At 39.9% G+C, this 22,364-nt stretch overlaps 1 protein-coding gene across 1 annotated transcript; it reads left to right on the forward strand.

Moving 5' to 3' along the window:
• Window positions 1–11,230: 11,230 nt before the first annotated feature.
• Window positions 11,231–12,036, forward strand: LOC107971060 (3-oxo-5-alpha-steroid 4-dehydrogenase 1-like). Its single transcript, XM_016943097.2, has 2 exons — window positions 11,231–11,550; window positions 11,718–12,036. Exons 1-2 carry the CDS (start codon window positions 11,231–11,233, stop codon window positions 12,034–12,036), a joined length of 639 nt encoding a protein of 212 aa, XP_016798586.2.
• The last annotated feature ends 10,328 nt before the right edge of the window (window positions 12,037–22,364 follow it).

The raw sequence follows: 22,364 nt of genomic DNA on the forward strand, positions 1-22,364 counted from the left end.
TTTACATTTGCTGAAAAGTGCTTTACTTCCAACTATGTGGTCAATTTTGGAATAGGTGTGGTGTGGTGCTGAGACTAGAGGGTGGAGCCAAGATGGCTGAATAGGAACAGCTCCAGTCTACAGCTCCCAGCGTGAGCGACAAAGAAGATGGGTGCTTTCTGCATTTCCAACTGAGGTATCGCGTTCATCTCACTGGGGAGTGTCGGACAGTGGGTGCAGGACAGTGGGTGCAGTGCACCAAGCATGAGCCGAAGCAGGGCAAGGCATCGCCTCACCCGGGAAGCACAAGGGGTCAGGGAATTCCCTTTCCTAGTCAAAGAAAGGGGTGACAGACGGCACCTGGAAAATCAGGTCACTCCCACCCTAATATTCCACTTTTCCAATGGTCTTAGCAAACGGCACACCAGGAGATTATATCCCGCGCAAGGCTCGGAGGGTCCTATGCCCATGGAGCCTCGCTCATTGCTAGCACAGCAGTCTGACATCAAACTTCAAGGCAGCAGTGAGGCTGGGGGAGGGGCACCCACCATTGCCGAGGCTTGAGTAGGTAAACAAAGTGGCCAGGAAGCTCGAACTGGGTAGAGCCCACCTCAGCTCAAGGAGGCCTGCCTGCCTCTGTAGACTCCACCTCTGGGGGCAGGGCATAGCCAAACAAAAGGCAGCAGAAACCTCTGCAGACTTAAATGTACCTGTCTGATAGCTTTGAAGAGAGTAGTGGTTCTCCCAGCACGCAGCTGGAGATCTGAGAACGGTCAGATTGCCTCCTCAAGTTGGTCCCTGACCCCCGAGTAGCCTAACTGGGAGGTACCCCCAGTAGGGGCAGACTGACACCTCACATGGCCGGTTACTCCTCTGAGACAAAACTTCCAGAGGAATGATCAGGCAGCAACATTTGCTGTTCACCAATATCCACTCTTCTGCAGCCTCTGCTGCTGATACCCAGGCAAACAGGGTCTGGAGTGGACCTCCAGCAAACTCCAACAGACCTGCAGCTGAGTGTCCTGACTGTTAGAAGGAAAACTAACAAACAGATAGGATATCCACACCAAAACACCATCTGTACGTCACCATCATCAAAGACCAAAGGTAGATAAAACCACAAAGATGGGGAAAAAACAGCAGAAAAACTGGAAACTCTAAAAATCAGAGTGCCTCTCCTCCTCCAAAGGAATGCAGCAATGGAACAAAGCTGGATGGAGAATGACTTTGACGAGTTGAGAGAAGAAGGCTTCAGATGATCAAACTACTCTGAGCTAAAGGAGGAAGTTCGAACCCACGGCAAAGAAGTTAAAAACCTTGAAAAAAAATTAGACGAATGGCTACCTAGAATAACCAATGCAGAGAAGTCTTTAAAACACCTGATGGAGCTGAAAACCACGGCACAAGAACTACGTGATGAATGCACAAGCCTCAGTACCCGATTCAATCAACTGGAAGAAAGGGTATCAGTGATGGAAGATCAAATGAATGGAATGAAGCGAGAAGAGAAGTTTAGAAAAAAAAGAATAAAAAGAAACGAACAAAGCCTCCAAGAAATATAGGACTATGTGAAAAGACCAAATCTACATCTGATTGGTGTACCTGAAAGTGATGGGGAGAATGGAACCAAGTTGCAAAACACTCTGCAGGATATTATGTAGGTGAACGTCCCCAATCTAGCAAGGCAGGCCAACATTCAAATTCAGGAAATACAGACAATGCCACAAAGATAGTCCTCGAGAAGAGCAACTCCAAGACACATAATTGTCAGATTCACCAAAGTTGAAATGAAGGGGAAAAATGTTAAGTGCAGACAGAGAGAAAGAACGGGTTACCCACAAAGGGAAGGCCAACAGACTAACAGCTGATCTCTTGGCAGAAACTCTACAAGCCAGAAGAGAGTGGGGGCCAATATTCAACATTCTTAAAGACAAGAATTTTCAACCCAGAATTTCATATCCAGCCAAACTAAGCTTCATAAGTGAAGGAGAAATAAAATCCTTTACAGACAAGCAAATGCTGAGAGATTTTGTCACCACCAGGCCTGCCCTAAAAGAGTTCCTGAAGGAAGCACTAAACATGGAAAGGAACATCTGGTACCAGCCACTGCAAAAACATGCCAAATTGTAAAGACCATTGAGGCTAGGAAGAAACTGCATCAACTAATGAGCAAAATAACCAGCTAACATCATAATGACAGGATCAAATTCACACATAACAATATTAACCTTAAATGTAAATGGGCTAAATTTTCCAATTAAAAGACACAGACTGGCAAATTGGATAAAGAGTCAAGACCCATCAGTGTGCTGTATTCAGGAAACCCATCTCAAGTGTAGAGACACACATAGGCTCAAAATAAAGGGATGGAGGAAGATCTACCAAGCACATGGAAAACAAAAAAAGGCAGGGGTTGCAATCCTAGTCTCTGATAAAACAGGCTTTAAACCAACAAATATCAAAACAGACAAAGAGGGCCATTACATAATGGTAAAGGAATCAATTCAACAAGAAGAGCTAACTATCCTAAATATATATGCACCCAATACAGGAGCACCCAGATTCATAAAGCAAGTCCTTAGAGACCTACAAAGAGACTTAGACTCCCATACAATAATAATGGGAGACTTTAACACCATACTGTCAACATTACACAGATCAACGAGACAGAAAGTTAACAAGGATATCCAGGAATTGAACTCAGTTCTGCACCAAGCGGACCTAATAGACATCTACAGAACTCTCCACCCCAAATCAACAGAATATATATTCTTTTCAGCACCACACCACACCACACCTATTCCAAAATTGAACACATAGTTGGAAGTAAAGATCTCCTCAGCAAATGTAAAAGAAAAGAAATTATAACAAACTGTCTCTCAGACCACAGTGCAATCAAACTAGAACTCAGGATTAAGAAACTCACACAAAACCACTCAACTACATGGAAACTGAACAACCTGCTCCTGAATGACTACTGGGTACATAATGAAATGAAGGCAGAAATAAAGATGTTCTTTGAAACCAACAAGAACAAAGACACAACATACCAGAATCTCTGGGACACATTCAAAGCAGTGTATAAAGGGAATTTATAGCACTAAATGCCCACAAGAGAAAGCAGGATGGATCTAAAATGGATACCCTAACATCACAATTAAAAGAACTAGAGAAGCAAGAGCAAACACATTCAAAAGCTAGCAGAAGGCAAGAAATAACTAAGATCACAGCAGAACTGAAGGAAATAGAGACACAAAAAACCCTTCAAAAAATCAATGAATCCAGGAGCTGGTTTTTTGAAAAGATCAACAAAACTGATAGACCAGTAGCAAGACTAATAAAGAAGAAAAGAGGGAAGTATCAAAAAGACGCAATAAAAAATGATAAAGGGGATATCACCACTGATCCCACAAAAATACAAACTACCATCAGAGAATACTATAAACAACTCTACACAAATAAACTAGAAAATCTGGAAGAAATGGATAAATTCCTGGATACATACACCCTCCCAAAACTAAACCAGGAAGAAGTTGAATCTCTGAATAGACCAATAACAGGCTCTGAAATTGAGGCAATAATTAATAGCTTACCAACCAAAAAAAGTCCAGGACCAGGTGGATTCACAGCCGAATTCTACCAGAGGTACAAGGAGGAGCTGGTACCATTCCTTCTGAAACTATTCCAATCAATAGAAAAAGAGGGAATCCTCCCTAACTCATTTTATGAGGCCAGCATCATCCTGATACCAAAGCCTGGCAGAGACACAACAAAAAAAGAGAATTTTAGACCAATATCCCTGATGAACATTGATGCAAAAATCCTCAGTAAAATACTGGCAAACCGAATCCAGCAGCACGTCAAAAAGCTTATCCACCATGATCAAGTGGGCTTCATCCCTGGGATGCAAGGCTGGTTCAACATATGCAAATCAATAAACGTAATCCAACATATAAACAGAACCAAAGACAAAAACCACATGATTATCTCAATAGATGCAGAAAAGGCCTTTGACAAAATTCAGCAACCTTCATGCCAAAAACTCTCAATAAATTAGGTATTGATGGGATGTATCTCAAAATCTTAAGAGCTATCTATGACATACCCACAGCCAATATCATAGTGAATGGGCAAAAACTGGAAGCATTCCCTTTGAAAACTGGCACAAGACAGGGATGCCCTCTCTCACCACTCCTATTCAACATAGTGTTGGAAGTTCTGGCCAGGGCAATCAGGCAGGAGAAGGAAATAAAGGGTATTCAATTAGGAAAAGAGGAAGTCCAATTGTCCCTGTTTGCAGATGACATGATTGTATATCTAGAAAACCCCATTGTCTCATTCTAAAATCTCCTTAAGCTGATAGGCAACTTCAGCAAAGTCTCAGGATACAAAATCAATGTGCAGAAATCACAAGCATTCTTATACACCAATAGCAGACAAACAGAGAGCCAAATCATGAGTGAATTCCCATTCACAATTGCTTCAAAGAGAATAAAACACCTAGGAATCCAACTTACAAGGGATGTGAACGACCTCTTCAGGGAGAACTACAAACCACTGCTCAATGAAATAAAAGAGAATACAAACAAATGGAAGAACATTCCATGCTCATGGGTAGGAAGAATCAATATCGTGAAAATGGCCATACTGCCCAAGGTAATTTATACATTCAATGCCATCCCCATCAAGCTACCAATGACTTTCTTCACAGAATTCAGAAAAACTACTTTAAAGTTCATATGGAACCAAAAAAGAGCCTGCATTGCCAAATCAATCCTAAGCCAAAAAAACAAAGCTGGAGGCATCACGCTACCTGCCTTCAAACTATACTACAAGGCTACAGTAACCAAAACAGCATGGTACTAGTACCAAAACAGAGATATAGACCAATGGAACAGAACAGAGCCCTCAGAAGTAATGCCACACATCTACAACTATCTGATCTTTGACAAACCTGTCAAAAACAAGAAATGGGGAAAGGATTCCCTATTTAATAAGTGGTGCTGGGAAAATTGGCTAGCCATATGTAGAAAGCTGAAACTGGATCCCTTCCTTACACCTTATACAAAAATTAATTCAAGATGGATTAAAGACTTAAATGTTAGACCTAAAACCATAAAAACCCTAGAAGAAAACCTAGGCAATACCATTCAGGACATAGGCATGGGCAAGGACTTCATGTCTAAAACACCAAAAGCAATGGCAACAAAAGCCAAAATTGACAAATGGGATCTAATTAAACTAAAGAGCTTCTTCACAGCAAAAGAAACTACCATCAGCGTGAACAGGCAACCTACAGAATGGGAGAAAATTTTTGCAATCTACTCATCTGACAAAGGGCTAATATCCAGAATCTACAATGAACTCCAGCAAATTTATAAGAAAAAAACAAACAACCCCATCAAAAAGTGGGCCAAGGATATGAACAGACACTTCTTAAAAGAAGACATTTATGCAGCCAAAAGACACATGAAAAAATGCTCATCATCACTGGTCATCAGAGAAATGCAAATCAAAACCACAATGAGATACCATCGCACACCAGTTAGAATGGCAATCATTAAAAAGTCAGGAAACAACAGGTGCTGGAGAGGATGCGGAGAAATAGGAACACTTTTACGCTGTTGGTGGGACTGTCAACTAGTTCAACCATTGTGGAAGTCAGTGTGGTGATTCCTCAGGGATCTAGAACTAGAAATACCATTTGACCCAGCAATCCCATTACTGGATATATATCGAAAGCATTATAAAACATGCTGCTATAAAGACACATGCACACATATGTTTATTGCGGCGCTATTCACAATAGTAAAGACTTGGAATCAAGTCATATGTCCAACAATTATAGACTGGATTAAGAAAATGTGGCACATATACACCATGGAATACTATGCAGCCATAAAAAATGATGAGTTCATGTCCTTTGTAGGGACATAGATGAAGCTGGAAACCATCATTCTCAGCAAACTATTGCAAGGGCAAGAAGCCAAACACTGCATGTTCTCACTCATAGGTGGGAATTGAACAATGAGAACACTTGGACACAGGAAGGGGAACATCACACACCAGGGCCTGTTGTGGGGTGGGGGGAGGGGGAAGGGATAGCATTAGGAGATATACCTAGTGTTAAATGACGAGTTAATGGGTGCAGCACACCAACATGGCACATGTATACATATGTAACAAACCTGCACGTTGTGCACATGTACCCTAAAACTTAAAGTGTAATAAAAATAAATAAATAAAAAATAAAAAATAGCTTTATTGAGATATAATTTACATGCAATTCATGCATTTGAAGTATACCATTCAATGGTTTTTAATATATTCACAGAGTTGTGCAATCATCACCACATTCAATTTCAGAACATTTTCATCACTCCAAAAAAAAAGCCTGCACCTCTTAGCTGTTACCCCAGGCACATCAATCATAGCCCTTTCCCTGCATCGCTGCTATTAATCTACTTTTAATCTCTATAGATTTTCCTATTCTGGATATTTTATATAAGTGGTATCACAAAATATGTGGTCTTTTGTGACTAGCATCTTTCATTTAGCATAATGTTTCCAAAGTTAACTTACCAAAATATGAGAGTTTGAATTTCTCTACATCCTCACCAATATTGTTATAATCTGTATTTTTTATTATGACCATCTTAGGGGGTGTGAAGTGATATATCCTCCAACTGTGTAACTGTTCCTTGTGTATTTTTTTCCAAGATTGTTCTGGCTATTCTGGATCCCTTGAATTTCCATATGTTGAACCCTTATAGCAAAACACATTATAATCAAATTGTAAAAATTCAAGGACAAAGAAAGAATTTTGAAAGCAGCAAGAGAAAAGCAACTCCTTATGTACAAGTGATCCTGCATCATATTATGAGTGAATTTTTCAGCAGAAATATTACAGGCCAGAAGGGAAGGGGGTAATATATTCAAAGTGCTTAAAGAAAGCAATTGTCAACCAAGAATATTGTACTTGGCAAAACTATCTTTCAGAAATTAAGGACAAATTAAGATTTTTCCAGACTAAAAAAAAAACTTAGCTGAAGTGGTTTGTCACCACTAGGCCTGCCTTAGAAGAAATACTAAAGAGAGTTCTTCAGGTTAAAATAAAAGAGGTTAAGCAGTAACACAAAAAGCATATGAAAGCATAAAACTCACTGTTAAATATATAAGCAAATAGAGAATGGCTGAGTCGAAGCAGCTAGTGCATGACTCTCATGGAGAGGAATGAAAGGAACAAGTAAATACAGCACGTTGAACTGAAACATCCAGGCACTTGCATTGGGACTAATCAAGGCAACAACTCGACGCACGGAGGATGGAGAAAACAAGGCAAGACGATGGCCCACCCAGAAGTGATATGGAACCAGAAGAACCTCTGCCAAGGAAGTGGTGAGTGAATGTGCTACCCCAGGAAATGATGCTTCTCCCACAGATCTTTGCAACTCTCAGGTCAGGAGATCCCCTTGTGAACCCACTTCACCAGAGCCTTCAGTCTGACATACAGAAATACCTGGAGTCTCAGCAGAGCAGTCACTTGGGCATGAGCAGAGACTTGGGAACAGCTCTGGGCAAAGTGGGAGAATCAATCCCTGTACATACCCCTAGCAAAGAGGCTGAATCCAGGGGGCCAAGCAGTGATGGTCTGCGGGCCCTACTTCTATGGCACCTCACAAAATAAGACCCACTGGCTTGGAATTCCAACCAGCCACTAGCAGCAGTGTTGTGCCTACCTGGGACAGAGCTCCCGGGGGAGGGGTGGGCCGCCATCTTTGCTGTTTGGGCGTCTTAGCAATTCCAGCCTGCAGGCTTTGGAGAGTCCAAACCAACTGGGTGCAGAAGGGATCCCGCAGCAGAGCACAGCTGCTCTATCCAAATGTGGCCAGACAACTTCATTAAGTGGGTCCCCAATCCCACTCCTCATCACTAGGCAGGACCCCGCAACTGAAGCCTCCAGCCCCCCTCACTGGTGTTCTCTGGCTAAAAGAGATTTGAAAACTCCCTGGGACAGAGCTCCCAGAGGGAAGGGCAGGCTGTCGACTTTGCTGTTTGGGCAACTTATCCATTCCAGCCTCCAGGCTTTGGAGAGCCCAAGCTGACTGGGGATGGAAGTGGCACAGATGCTCTATGAAAGTGTGGTCAGACTTCTTCTTTAAGCAGGTCCCTGATCCTGTTTCTCATGACTTGGTAAGACATCCCAATCGGGTCTCCAGCCACCTCCTACAGGTGCGTTTGGGCCAGCAACAGATCCATACCTCCTGGGCCAGAAGAAGGAACAGATTGTTCTGTTCCCAGAAGAAGGAACAGATTGCTGTCTTTGCTGTTTCACAGCCTTTACTGGGGATACTTTAGGATACTAGAAGATCCAAGGCAACTAGGGATTGAAGTGGACCCCAAGCAAACCACAGCAGCCCTACAGAAAAGTGGCCAGACTGCTAAAAGAAAATAAAAAAAAAACTAAAGGTCAGCAACTTCAAAGATTGAAGGTAGAAGCCCACAAAGATGAGAAAGAATCAGAAAAAGAACACTGAAAACTCAAAAAGCCAGAATGTCCTCTTTCCTCCAAATGAGTGCATCAACTTTTCAGCAAGAGTTCAGAACTAGGTTGAGGCTGAGATGGCTGACATGACAGAAGTAGAATTCAGGATATGGATAGGAACGAACTTCATTCAGCAAAAGGATTACATTGTAATGCAATGCAAGGAAGCTAAAAATCATGATAAAACATTGCAAGAGCTGACAGACAAAATAGTCAGTATAGAAAGGAATGCAGTCAACCTGATAGAGCTGAAAAGCACACTGAAAGAACTTCATAATGCAATCACATGTATTAATAGCAGAATAGATAAAGCAGAGGAAGGAATTTGAGAGCGTAAAGACTGACTTTCTGAAATAAGACAGACAAGAATACAGAAAAAAGAATGAAAAGGAATGAACAAAAGCTCTAAGAAATATGAGATTATGTGAACGAACTGAATATATGACTGACTGGTGTACTGGAAAGAGATAAGGAAAATAGAACCAAGTTGGAAAACATGTTTCAGGATGTCATTCATGAGAACTTCCCCGACGTAGCTAGAGAGGCTAACATTCAAATTCAGGAAATGCAGAGAACCCCAGTAAGATACTCCATGAGAAGATCGTCCCCAAGACATTTAATCGTCAGATTCTCCCAGTCTATTCTCAGAGTATTTGCTTTAATAGGACACTCCCTTACCCAAAACTCTACAATGGTACCACACTTTAATCAGGGTAAAAGTAAAAGTTCTTATAATGGCCCACAAGGTTATCTATGATCTGGCTTTTTGTTGCCTCTCTTACCTCATATTTTACTTTTCTTCCCCTCAATCATTCCATGCCAGCCTCTTTAGCCTCCTCACTCTTTCTCAAACGTGCAGTGACACTCCCACCCATGGCTTGCCATTGCTGTATACTTGGAATATCCCTACATATGTTAAGTGTGCCTAGAACTACTGGGCACTCAAAAGTGTTGAATTGAATTTACAAAGTGCATAAATTAAACAACAGATTTTCTGAATGTAGGAGGTATAAGAGCACCTAATGGAGTCAAACAATCTCTTCATTGTACATTGCATTTTGTCTTCATTCTTTCTCTTGACTCTTCTTTCATGTGTTCAGCAGGCAGAGGAGGTAAGACACTAGCCAATCCTAAGCCAAAAGAACAAAGCTGGAGGCATCACGCTACCTGACGTCAAACTATACTACAAGGCTACAGTAACCAAAACAGCATGGTACTGGTACCAAAACAGAGTATAGACCAATGGAACAGAACAGAGCCCTCAGAAATAATGCCGCATATCTACAACTATCTGATCTTTGACAAACCTGACAAAAACAAGCAATGGGGAAAGGATTCCCTATTTAATAAATGGTGCTGGGAAAACTGGCTAGCCATATGTAGAAAGCTGAAACTGGATCCCTTCCTTACACCTTATACAAAAATTAATTCAAGATGGATTAAAGACTTAAATGTTAGACCTAAAACCATAAAAACCCTAGAAGAAAACCTAGGCATTACCATTCAGGACATAGGCATGGGCAAGGACTTCATGTCTAAAACACCAAAAGCAATGGCAACAGAAGCCAAAATTGACAAATGGGATCTAATGAAACTAAAGAGCTTCTGCACAGCAAAATAAACTACCATCAGAGTGAACAGGCAACCTACAAAATGGGAGAAAATTTTTGCAATCTACTCATCTGACAAAGGGCTAATATCCAGAATCTACAATGAACTCAAACAAATTTACAAGAAGAAAACAAACAACCCCATCAAAAAGTGGGCAAAGGATATGAACAGACACTTCTCAAAAGAAGACATTTATGCATCCAACAGACACATGAAAAAATGCTCATCATCACTGGCCATCAGAGAAATGCAAATCAAAACCACAATGAGATACCATCTCACACCAGTTAGAATGGTGATCATTAAAAAGTCAGGAAACAACAGGTGCTGGAGAGGATGTGAAGAAATAGGAACACTTTTACACTGTTGGTGGGACTGTAAACTAGTTCAACCATTGTGGAAGTCAGTGTGGCGATTCCTCAGGGATCTAGAACTAGAAATACCATTGGACCCAGCCATCCCATTACTGGGTATATACCCAAAGGACTATAAATCATGCTGCTATAAAGACACATGCATACGTATGTTTATTGTGGCACTATTCACAATAGCGAAGACTTGGAAACAACCCAAATGTCCAACAATGATAGACTGGATTAAGAAAATGTGGCACATATACACCATGGAATACTATGCAGCCATAAAATATGATGAGTTCATGTCCTTTGTAGGGACATGGATGAAATTGGAAATCATCATTCTCAGTAAACTATCGCAAGGACAAAAAACCAAACACCGCATGTTCTCACTCATAGATGGGAACTGAACAATGAGAACACATGGACACAGGAAGGGGAACATCACACTCTGGGGACTGTTGTGGGGTGGGGGGAGGGTTAGCATGAGGAGATATACCTAATGCTAAATGACGAGTTAATGGGTGCAGCACACCAGCATGGCACATGTATACATATGTAACTAACCTGCACATTGTGCACATGTACCCTAAAACTTAAAGTATAATAATGATTAAAAAAAAAGAAAAAAAAAGAATAAAGAATATCTCTACATACTGCCAAAAAAAAAAAAAAAAAAGATTCAGATCACTCCCCTCCCGCCCCCGCCCTATATGTTGCCTGCCTCTGCCTCTGGGGCATGGAGCACGCGGCCCAGCCCTGGCGATGGCGACGGCGACGGCGGTGGTGGAGGAGCGCCTGCTGGCCGCGTTCGCCTACCTGCAGTGCGCCGTGGGCTGCGCGGTCTTCGCTCGGAATCGTCAGACGAACTCAGTGTACAGCCGCCACGCGCCACCCAGCCGCAGGCTCCGAGTGCCGGCGCGGGCCACCCGGGTGGTGCAGAAGCTGCCCTCGCTGGCCCTGCCGCTCTACCAGTACACCAGCGAGTCCACCCCGCGCCTCCGCAGCGTGCCCAGCTGCATCCTCCTGGCCATGTTCCTCGTCCACTACTGGCATCGGTGTTTAATTTACCCATTTCTGATGCGAGGAGGAAAGCCTGTGCCACTGTTGGCGTGCACAATGGCGATTATGTTCTGTACCTGTAATGGCTATTTGCAAAGCAGATACTTGAGCCATTGTGCAGTGTATGCTGATGACTGAGTAAAAGATCCCCGTTTTCTAATAAATTTTGGCTTGTGGTTAACGGGCATGTTGATAAACATCCATTCAGATCATATCCTAAGGAATCTCAGAAAAACAGGAGATACTGGATACAAAATACCAAGGGGAGGCTTATTTGAATACATAACTGCAGGCAACTATTTTGGAGAAATCATGGAGTGGCGTGGCTATGCCCTGGCCAGCTGGTCTGTCCAAGGCGCGACTTTTGCTTTCTTCCCATTTTGTTTTTTATCTGGTAGAGCAAAAGAGCACCATGAGCGGTACCTCCGGAAATTTGAAGAGTATCCAAAGTTCAGAAAAATTATAATTCCATTTTTGTTTTAAGTGCATTTTCAACGAATTACCTTCAACTTGAAGCTTTCCAATGGTGTTTTTCAATGGACTTTGTAAATAAGTTATATCTTTGTAATTTTCCTGCTACTTCATCATTTTCAAGATGTCCTCTAGGAATTTTTTTTCTAGTAATTTTGCAAGCTACCTAATAAGTACCTAAATAAACGGAAACGGAGGTTGAGGTATCCTACTGTGTAACAGGTCAGAATTTCAAACTCCGGGTAATAACTGCTGACATTTTTTCTAATTTCGAATTTACCTCTTTTGGCTATGTCTTGCCAAGGGTGTACGAGACTAGAATTTACAACTGTCTGATGGCATTTTCAGTCAAACTCCAGGTAATAACTGCTGACCTTTTTTCTAATTTCGAATTTACCTCTTTTGGCTATGTCTTGCCAAGTGTGTATAAGACTAGACTTTACGACTATCTTTGATGGCATTTTCGGAACAATAAATGTCACAATCCCTTCTATAGCCCCCTACAGTGATCCCTTCAAGGTCAACGGCAGTGTTGCTTCCCTTTCCCTGTAGGGCTGGGATCTGTCTTGGAGTCCTCTCTCAGAGACCACAGAGGCCGGGGGTAGCCATTGTGAAGTCATGGCCTGGGGGAAAGTTGCCAAACTTCGTGTCAGGTGCTGTGTGTAAGTGGAGAACTTGGGGATAGAGGAGGAAGCTCCTTGTGGCCCTTCTAAGGCGGGGCAAAGGCATCTGGACTTGTTCCAGCCCAGCCCACCGGGTGACATCCCTGGGCAGGGAGGGGTGCTGGTGGTGGTTCATACGGAGTAAGCTGCTCTGCCTGTGCAAGGGGCCCCTGGGCCCTAAACAAGCACCTTTAGGCCATGGGTCACTCACCATGAGCCATAAATATGCTCTGGTCTGACATGGTTTCTCTCTGTCTTCTAGTCTAGACCTAGTCTTTTGTTCTGTTCCCCAGGTATGGATATACTAGAGATTGTTGTCTGTGAAATTTCTCCTTTGTAGAGTTTGAGTTTTCCCTTGTAAAGAATGATCACCTTCTGTAACGATAGCAAGACCACTTTTTAAGATTTATCCTGTTTGTTCTTTGTTGATTGAAACATAATAATTACATTGTTAAAATTCTCTACAGCCTTCTTTTTCTTCCATAGCTAATCTTCCAATAGTTTTTGCTTTCTGTTTCGCTGTTGTTGCTTTGCAAATCTTTCCCCTCATAGCCTGTATCTGTTATCAATATAAAATAATCTTCCTGTTGAATGCTTCATGACTTGAATTCTACTTTGATAAAAACATTGCCATACTGCTTTAAAAAAAAGATTCAGATCACAGCTTCTTTCTTCATTGGGAGAACTGGCACTCAGTCTGCTCTGCATGGAAACCAACGTCTTTGCTCATTCACATGTGCATTCTTGGGCATCTTTGAAATATGAGTATCATCTTCCTTTCCAGTTTGCAGAGTAACAAATGTGTTTAGAGAGCACATTCAGTGAGTTTTCTGTCTGAACATTCTTTCTGAACATAATCAGCTATTTAGAACATGACTCACTCATCAAAAACATTGCTGTAGTTTGGAGAAACAATGTTCAGATTGCAGTTTCCCTCATCCTGCTGGGTAAAACCATTGCTTTTGGTCTGGCACATGTGCACTTGCATTACATTTAATTTAATAAATACTCAGGGCTGAATGCTGATTTAAAACCTGGGAAGACACACTTGGGTGTTTACAGTTAAAAACATTGCATACAACTAATTAAACTCATTCTTAACCTTTTTTTCTCAATTGACTTTTCCTCATTGAACACTTATGTGCTTACAGGGTTATTCTATTACAATCCTCTGTAATCTTCTGATGCCAGATCTGACATTCAAATACTACTGACCTTTCTGTTGGTTACCTTTTAACATTGCAATGAAATTCAGTGGATATTTAGTTTTAGACCCCAAGCTGCATTAATCTAATGGATCTCCACATTTGAGAATATCCTTCATGTATATATCATAAGTGAGAGAAATAAGTGATAAAGAATGAAGAGGGCAGATTTGTCAGAGTATCAATGCCTTGGGGTTATAAAAATGAATTTTTAAGGACACTGCTCATATTCATCATGTCTAAGAGAAAGTGACTTCGTGTCAAATAGCTATTGGTAGTACTTTGGAATCAAAGATGTCAGTGGGGATGTAACAACTTATATAAAAAATTTCTTCTGTAAACACTCGTATTGGTGCAATCATCACTTTTTTTTAACCTTTCAACTTTTTATCTTATTTGACTAGCCTGTAAAAAGTGTTCAGATAGGGGCAACCTCATTTATCCTGAAGAAAAAGCATTTACCATTAAAGAGTTTATTAGGCAACAAGTCCTGGGACTTTTAAAATGGAAGAACTGATGACAGGTTCTTATTTTCTGGGTAATTTGTTTTCTCTTTGCTGTGTTCTAACCTCTATCTCAGAAGTGTTTTCTTAGTAAGCTAAAAAGATCGTAGGTCTCTATGTGGTTGTGGCACTTCATTATAGTTGTAAACACTTTTAAAGACTCCAAACTCTTTCACATACACAAGAAATATTTCTCTCTGAAAACTCAAGGAAAATGCCATGATCATGTTAAATAGGAATCAGGTTAGAGAATTATGATCTATTTTTCTCAGCAAAGAGTTGCAAGCATATATGTGTTAGTCTTGGAGGATTCCATGATTACTTCCTTTCCTATGCTCCTTCGTTCCACTCCCAAATCCAGTACGTCACCTATCCAAAATCTTTCCTAATGATAGCTTTTACACAAATCAACTCCTTTTTGTTCCTAGTACCTTATTCTTATGGGTTGAATTGTGTCCTACCCCGCAAAAAGATATGTTTAAGTCCTAACCCCCAGTACTTTTGAATGTGACCTTATTTGAAAATAGGGTCTTTTCAGATTTAATGAAGTTAAGATAACGTTCTTGTAAGAAAAGAGACACAGACATACATAGAGGAAAGACAGTCATGTGAAGACAGAGGCAGAGATTGGAGTTATGCTGCCACATAACTCCAGGGGACAGGGGCAGAAGATGGGAGAACAGTGGGGAATCTAGTGCAATAAAATATAAATAAAAGATGATGGTGGCTTAGACTAGGATGATAGTGATGGGTGATAAAAAGTCAGATTCTAGAAGGAAAGAAAAAGGAGGAGAGGGAAGGAGGGAAGGAGGAAAGACGGGTAGATATTATGATAGAGTCAAACTAATTTTCTGGTGGATTGCATGTGAGGTATAAGAAGATAAGTAGCAGAGAAGAATCAAGAAGCGCTCCAAGGTTTTGGACCTGAGCTAATAAAAAGGAAGGATGGAGTTGGTATTAAATAATATATGGAAGACTGTTAGTAGAGCAGGTCTGAGGGATGGGTGAAGCTCAGGAGTTCTGTTTTCATCATGTTAGTTTTGAGATGATTATGAGATATCCAGGTAGATATGTCAAGTAAGAAGTTGGATATACAAATATTGAGTTTAGTGGAGAAATTTAGGCAAGAGCTATACATTTGGTAGTTAGAAGCACATATAAGGTATTTGAAACAAACAAGATAATGACCTTCAGAAGAACAGTTTAGTAGAATGGTGAGGGTGAATGCCTGTTTGGAGTGGGTTCAAAAAAGAATGGGAAAAGATGAATTGGAGACAGTTAGTGTAGACAACTCCATGAATTCTTATGTAAAGGGAAGACAGGAAATGGGATTATAAGTGGGGTCAACAAAAAATTACTTTAAGCTGAGAGGACTAATAGCATGTGTTTATGCTGAAGAAAAATTTATCCAGGAGAAAGGCAAAAACACCTGAGGGAGAAAGGAAAATTGCTGAAGTGATGTCTTTGAGTAGGCGAGAGGAGGATCTAATGTAGAGTTGGAAGGGTTGGCCTTGGATAGGCAGAAGCAATAAGAGTTCATCTTTTGCAATAGGATAGACAGCAAAGAATATGGGTTCACACAAATGCATGTGGGTAGATGTTTTAGTAGGAGTCTGCAGAAGTTTTCTTCTAACCATTTCAGTTTTCTCAATGAAGTAAAAAATATGAACACTAACTGACAGAGAAGTTGAGAGAGGAGGTGTTGGGTGCTTGAGGAGAGAGAAGAATGTGTGAAATAGTCATCTGGGAGAGTGAGTGTACCAACTAGACTAGAAAAAAGTGGTGGGATTTGCTAGATGGTACTAAGGGCCCACTTGCAGTTCAGGAAACCAGTCAACAAGGCTGTGGGTTGTCTCCAGTTATTTTCAGTTGCACAGTTGAATACACAGAGAAGTTGGATTTAGCCAGGATTGTAGTTTTGCCATATAAGAGATGGAGGCAATTGATTAGAGGGTATGTTTTACAAAGGATCCATATAATGATTGGCCATGCAATTTAAACTGGGAAAGGAAGAAGAAGAGGATATGAGACAGGCGAAGGACAGCGAACCATGGTAGAGCATACCATGGCTAGACTCTTAATTCCATCTCCACTGCTGAGAAGAACTAAAAAAAAAAAAAAGAAGAGGGGTCCAGTAAATCATGGGAATTGTATTAATACCCTTTAGCTTGTAGAGAATGTGCCAGTACATAGGTCCCCATGGGACCTCAGCAATATGATGATCCATCAGAATTCACCACCTTTTCCAAAGGAATGTGTTGAGTTGAGGAGATGAGTTAATACTCACACAAGTGAAATGCAACCCTGGCTTGCTAGAGGGGTCCTGATATGTTTAACAGGACTTTAGGAGAGAAAATCTTCAACATAGATTTTTCCGCAAATACCCATGTAGCACCAACTGAATCTCCACCAATAATACCAATTCACCTAATAGAACTTCAGCACTGAGACTACAGAAACAATACCCAGAGCTCATACTGCATGCAACTGGGGTTAAAAAGATGAACCTAGAAAAAGTAGTAATAATGTCAAAGTTCATTGTCATGCATTAATAAAAAGCAAATAGAAGGTTCAGCCAAAGCTGCCAATAATAAGCAAGGGCAAAATGTAAAATTATAAAGTAACTATGCAAACATACAATTACAGAAAAGTAGGAAGGGAGGGGAAGGAAGAAGAGTGGAATAAGGGGAAAACTTGATCATTCTGGAGAAAAATATAACTAAACAAACAGAAACAACTTTTTTTTTCTGGAAGGGTTTCATGCTACAACAACAAAAAGGAAATAAAACACAAGTTAAAATAGAATATAATAAAACCAGAGAATGAAAAGAGAGATGATGGAGCTAAGAAAATGAAGTGATATGTTCTTAATACAGACTGTAATATATAAATTGGAAACAGGAGGAAAATAGAGTCAATCTAATAAAGGAATTTTTTTTTAATGAATGCAAATGTACAGAAAAAAAGGTATTAAACAACTAGGTGAAAGATAAGGAAGACAGATAAAGGTGATCCTATGATTGGGTCCCTGAAATAAGGAACATTTCCATGAAGGAAGAATTGGATCGTCTAATCAAAAGGGCACACCATATATTAAGGAACACTCACACAATGCAAACATCATCAAAACATATTCTGGTTATTAAAACTGGAGTATGAATAACAATTATTTAAGTAGTCAGGCAGAAAAAGCAAGTTATGTGCAATGGGGGAAATTCTCTCTAGCCTCAGACTCTTCTGTAGAAGCTTTCCATGCTGGAAGATAGAGCAAAGTCATAAGGGAAAGTAAATGTGACTCCAAAATACTTTACCCAGACAAGTTGTTCAAGTGTAAAAGCAACAGGTAGATATTCTCAGATATGAATAAATTAAAATTTCAGGAAATATAGCCCTAATGAGCTCCTCTTTAAAAAATACTACTTGAGGCCAGGCACGGTGGCTCACGCTTGTAATCCCAGCACTTTGGGAGGCCAAGGAGGGCAGTTCACAAGGTCAGGAGATCGAGACCATCGAGGCCAACATGGTGAAACCCTGTCTCTACTAAAAATACAAAAATTAGCTGGGCTTGGTGGTATGCGCCTGTAGTCCCAGCTATTTGGGAGGCTGAGGCAGGAGAATCGCTTGAACCCGGGAGGCAGAGGTTGCAGTGAGCCAAGATCATGCCACTGCACTCCAGCCTGGGCGACAGAGCAAGACTCTGTCTCAAAAAAAAAAAAATTACTACTTGATAATGAAATCCAGCCAACCAAGAGGGAAGTCCAATAAGGAACTCAGAACAAGATAAAATAAAATAATGGGATAGTAAGTATTGAATCCAATTAAATATAGAACTTCAACAACTGAAAGAACTGTGATTGCAGAACAGCTTGTAAATAGTATAAGCCCTGATGAAATAAAACCAAAACAAGCCAAAAAAATAAAAAATGAAAGCTAGAGGGGAGGGAAACGGAACAAGTGGCAAGATAACTAAGTAGCTGATTTTATAAGGTCGTGAGCTCAGTCATGTTGTTTAAAATTGAGATATGGAAAAAAGTAATTCACTAAAATAAATAAATAAAATAAAATTGAGATATGGAGCCCTACAAGAAAGCATTACTTCAGTCTCCTAGTGCATCTTTATACTGTGTCTGCTTACCTTAAAGGGATATCTTAGGAACCAATATCTCTTATGGCAAATACAGGAAAAAAAATTTAATAGGCTTTATTATTAAAATAACATGCTTCTGTATCATCTTTTTCTTTTTTAAATTTTTAATTTTACTTTAAGTTCTGGGATACATGTGCAGAACGTGCAGGTTTGTTACATAGGTATACACGTGCCATGGTGGTTTGCTGCACCTATCAACCCATCATGTAGGTGATCCTTTTCTTTTAAATTTGTTTCTATCTCTGCACACCTACACATCCATTCATCCTTCTATCTGTATATAGACCACGATCTATAATTATGTCCACAATGTATGCTATCATCACGCACCTCTAAACATTGTGATTTGATATTTTTAAAAACATATTCTTTGTACTGTTTTATATTGCTTGCTTGTGTCATTTTTAAAAATTCCTGCCTATTAAAATGAATTAGAGGGTCACTGATGGTCGAGAGGAAAAGGAGAAAGACAGTTGGCAAACTATTTATTTTTGACTCTAACATGAGACTTTATAAGTTTCCCATGTCAGAACTCTTTACAAGGTCATCACTTTGGTCAATTTCAAATTGATTTGTTATTAAACATGTGCTGCCTATACTGTTCCAACATGTAATTCTTTCTCCTTCTGCTTGTAGTAAAACAAACCCTTGCCAAGAGAACACTGACAGAAGACATAAATTATCCTGTGAGTTAAAGGGGCAACCAAGGCTTCTATTGTTTGCAGCAGTGGTTAAGGAGCTGTTCAGAGATAGAAAACAAAAGGATCCTGGTGACATGATAATAGCTCTGTGATACTCTGTTGCAGGCTGCTGGATGGTAACTGTCCTGGCCTTCTACCATTCAACATACATGATCATACCACGTGTCATCATCCATAGTCCAAAGTAGAGGCTGAGAGAGATAATGCCTATTTTTGAAGTATATATAAAACAGCACAATTCTGAGGCTGTAGGTCAAGTGACTCAGGATCATTTTTTACAGACTTATAAATCTGTAGATTACTAGCCCACTGTAGATATAACTAATAAAGGCATGTGCCTATGGAAATGTTCACTAGACTGGGAACTAAGTTCCTCCCTTTGCAAACAGGTTGGATCTTGCCCTTAGAGATAAGACCAAAGATCTGCAGAAGGGAAGTTTCCCAGCAGACAAATTGCAAAAATAGTAGAGAGTTCACATATACCCATCACTGTTTCCCTTAATATTAATGTTAATCTTACATAACCATAGCACAATAATCAAAACCAGGAAATTAGGATTGGTAAAATACTATTAACTACATATCTTATTCAAATTTCCCCAGTCTCCCCACTAATGTCCTTTTCCTGTTCCGGAGTCTCACCTTGCATTCAGTTGTTACTTCTCTTTAGTCCTCTCTGATATGCAACAATTCCTCAGTCTCTATTTGTCTTTCATGACCTGGAGACCTTTAAAGACTACTGAGCAGTTATTTTGCAGAATGAGCTTCAATTTGGATTTTTCTGATGTTTCCTCATGACCAGATTGAGGTTATGTAGTTTGAGCATGAATAATAAGAAGGCACGTTGTACCCTTCTCAGTGTATCATATCAGGAGGTACATCATGCCCATATGTCTTATTACCATTGGTATTAATCCTGATTACATGATGAAGGTGGTATTTTGTTTCTCCACTATAAAGTCAATATTTTTTCCCTTTGTAACTGGTAAACATTTTTGACACTATGCCAATGTCTTGCTTCTCCTCAAATGATCACCTACTGGCTTTGTTATCCATTGGTGGATCTTACCTGTAAATAATTATTACCGTGGTATTTTCCTAATGGTGATTTTGTATTTTACTCCTTCCTTCTACGTGAATTGGAATCCTTCAGTAAGGAAAACTACCTTCTTATATTCTATTTATTTATTCATTTAATTGATATCAGTATGGACAAATATATATTTATCTTATCCTATGGGTTAAAATCCATTAATATTGTTATTTATTTTGTTGCTCAACTTGCCCCAGATTTGGCCACTGGGAGCTCTGGCAGCTTGGATCCTGTCTCCTTTTGACATGCTCCTATCTATTTGTGTAAGTATTTTCTTATTTTCTGGCACCACAAGATGTTCCAGGTTCATTTTATATTTTCCGTGCCCTAACTCTGGAATCAGTCACTTCTCTAAGAAGCCCTTTGAGTTCCTTTTATTGGAGAATTGTGTTTAGAGAACAAAGTCTGAATACTAATTATACTCACTGTTAGTGAGCTGTCATTCGTTCTAGTCTTTTCAAAGGATCAAGCTGGGAAATACAGGTATGTACGTTAACCTACATGGTAGACAAACATCAATGTCTATTTCCATGTCTATATATCTCTATACTAAACACTATGAGTTCATACTAGTACATCTGAGTCTAATCCAACACCTCAAAGTTCATTTTAGCCTTCCTTCTTCTCTTACTTGTAAATTATTTCTCCACCAATAAGAAAACTAGCTTTTATCTACAATAGATTCATTTATTTGTTCAATCTTGATCACATAAATTTGTCACAGAATTGCTAAACAATACCCCTGTGAATAATGGTGTTACAAGTAAGTATAGTGTTAGTGTATTTTTTGTCATTAACCTTAAAATATCCAGTTAGAATACTGTTTTCCAATGTTACTATATTAGTTATTTATTGCTAAATAACAAAATTCCCCTAGAACTTAGCAATTGAACACAACAAAAAGTTTTTTCACAATTTCTGTGGGTCAGGAATCTGGGCATGGCTATGCTGGATGCCTTTAGCTCCTGGTCTCTCACAAGGCTCCAATCAAGGTCTCAGCCAGGGCAGCATTTATCTCAAGGCTCAATTGGAAGAAGACCATCCTAAGCTCATTCATATGGCTCTGGGCAGGCATCAGTTCGTCATGTCTTTTACCTGGAAACATCACTGCCTTGTCCCATACACCTCTCCAAAAGGCAGCTCACAACATAGAAGCCAGATTCTGTGTAAGTGGGCATACCAGCAGGAGATGATACCCAAGACAGAAGGCACAGTCTTTTCATAATCTAATTTCAGAAGTAACATGCCACCATTCCTGCCACATTCTTTTCACTAAAAGAAAGAATCAAATCCATCTCAAATTTAAGGAAAAGGGATTACACAAGGGCATGAAAGCCAGGAGGTAAGGATCATTAAGGACCATCTTACAGGGTACCTACCATAGTTATTTAGGTCCATTTTTTTCCCCAGTACCCTTCAGGGTGACTATGTTGTTCATTTGAAATACAATTAGGTTCATTTGTTACTGCTTATTTCCCAATTAGGTTCTCCTTCACCTCATCTTGCTTGATCTTAATTATTGATTCATTTTTGGCTGGTTGTGTGAAACATTACCATGGTTCTAAGAGTCAGCACTATATACAAAGATAAACTCTGAGAAGTATCACTGCCTCCTTATCCCTATTACCTCATTCCCATTCTTCCCTTTGTCCCATACATTTATCACTTAGACCTCGTAGGCAACCAGTCTCTTCAGTTTCTGCTTTCCTTCCTATATCTTTTGTACAAATGAGCAGATACATGGTTATTTTCTTATATCCCTTTCTTTCTTACATGAAGAGTAGCATATTACAGATAGTCTCTTACACTTTGTTTATTCACTCAACAGTATATCCTGGAAATTATTCCAAATGCATTCATTAGAGATCTCCCTTATTTTTAACAGGTTCATAACACCCTATTGTGTGTACATACCACGGTTAATTCAACCATTCAGGAGAGAAATTTTTGACTACGCTTTTTTGACCAAGAAATACTCCTGCAAATATTTAAAGACAATTTTTCAAGTGACAACTGGGGGAAAAGAGTG

This window comes from Pan troglodytes, chromosome X (assembly GCF_028858775.2).
Source record: "Pan troglodytes isolate AG18354 chromosome X, NHGRI_mPanTro3-v2.0_pri, whole genome shotgun sequence".
NCBI lineage: Eukaryota > Metazoa > Chordata > Mammalia > Primates > Hominidae > Pan > Pan troglodytes.

Coding starts and splice junctions, on each gene's coding strand:
- LOC107971060 (XM_016943097.2), top strand. CDS start 11,231: ATGGAGCACGCGGCCCAGCCCTGGCGATGGCGACGGCGACGGCGGTGG. Junction 11,551..11,717: donor TCGTCCACTACTGGCATCGG/TGTTTAATTTAC, acceptor TTTTCTAATAAA/TTTTGGCTTGTGGTTAACGG.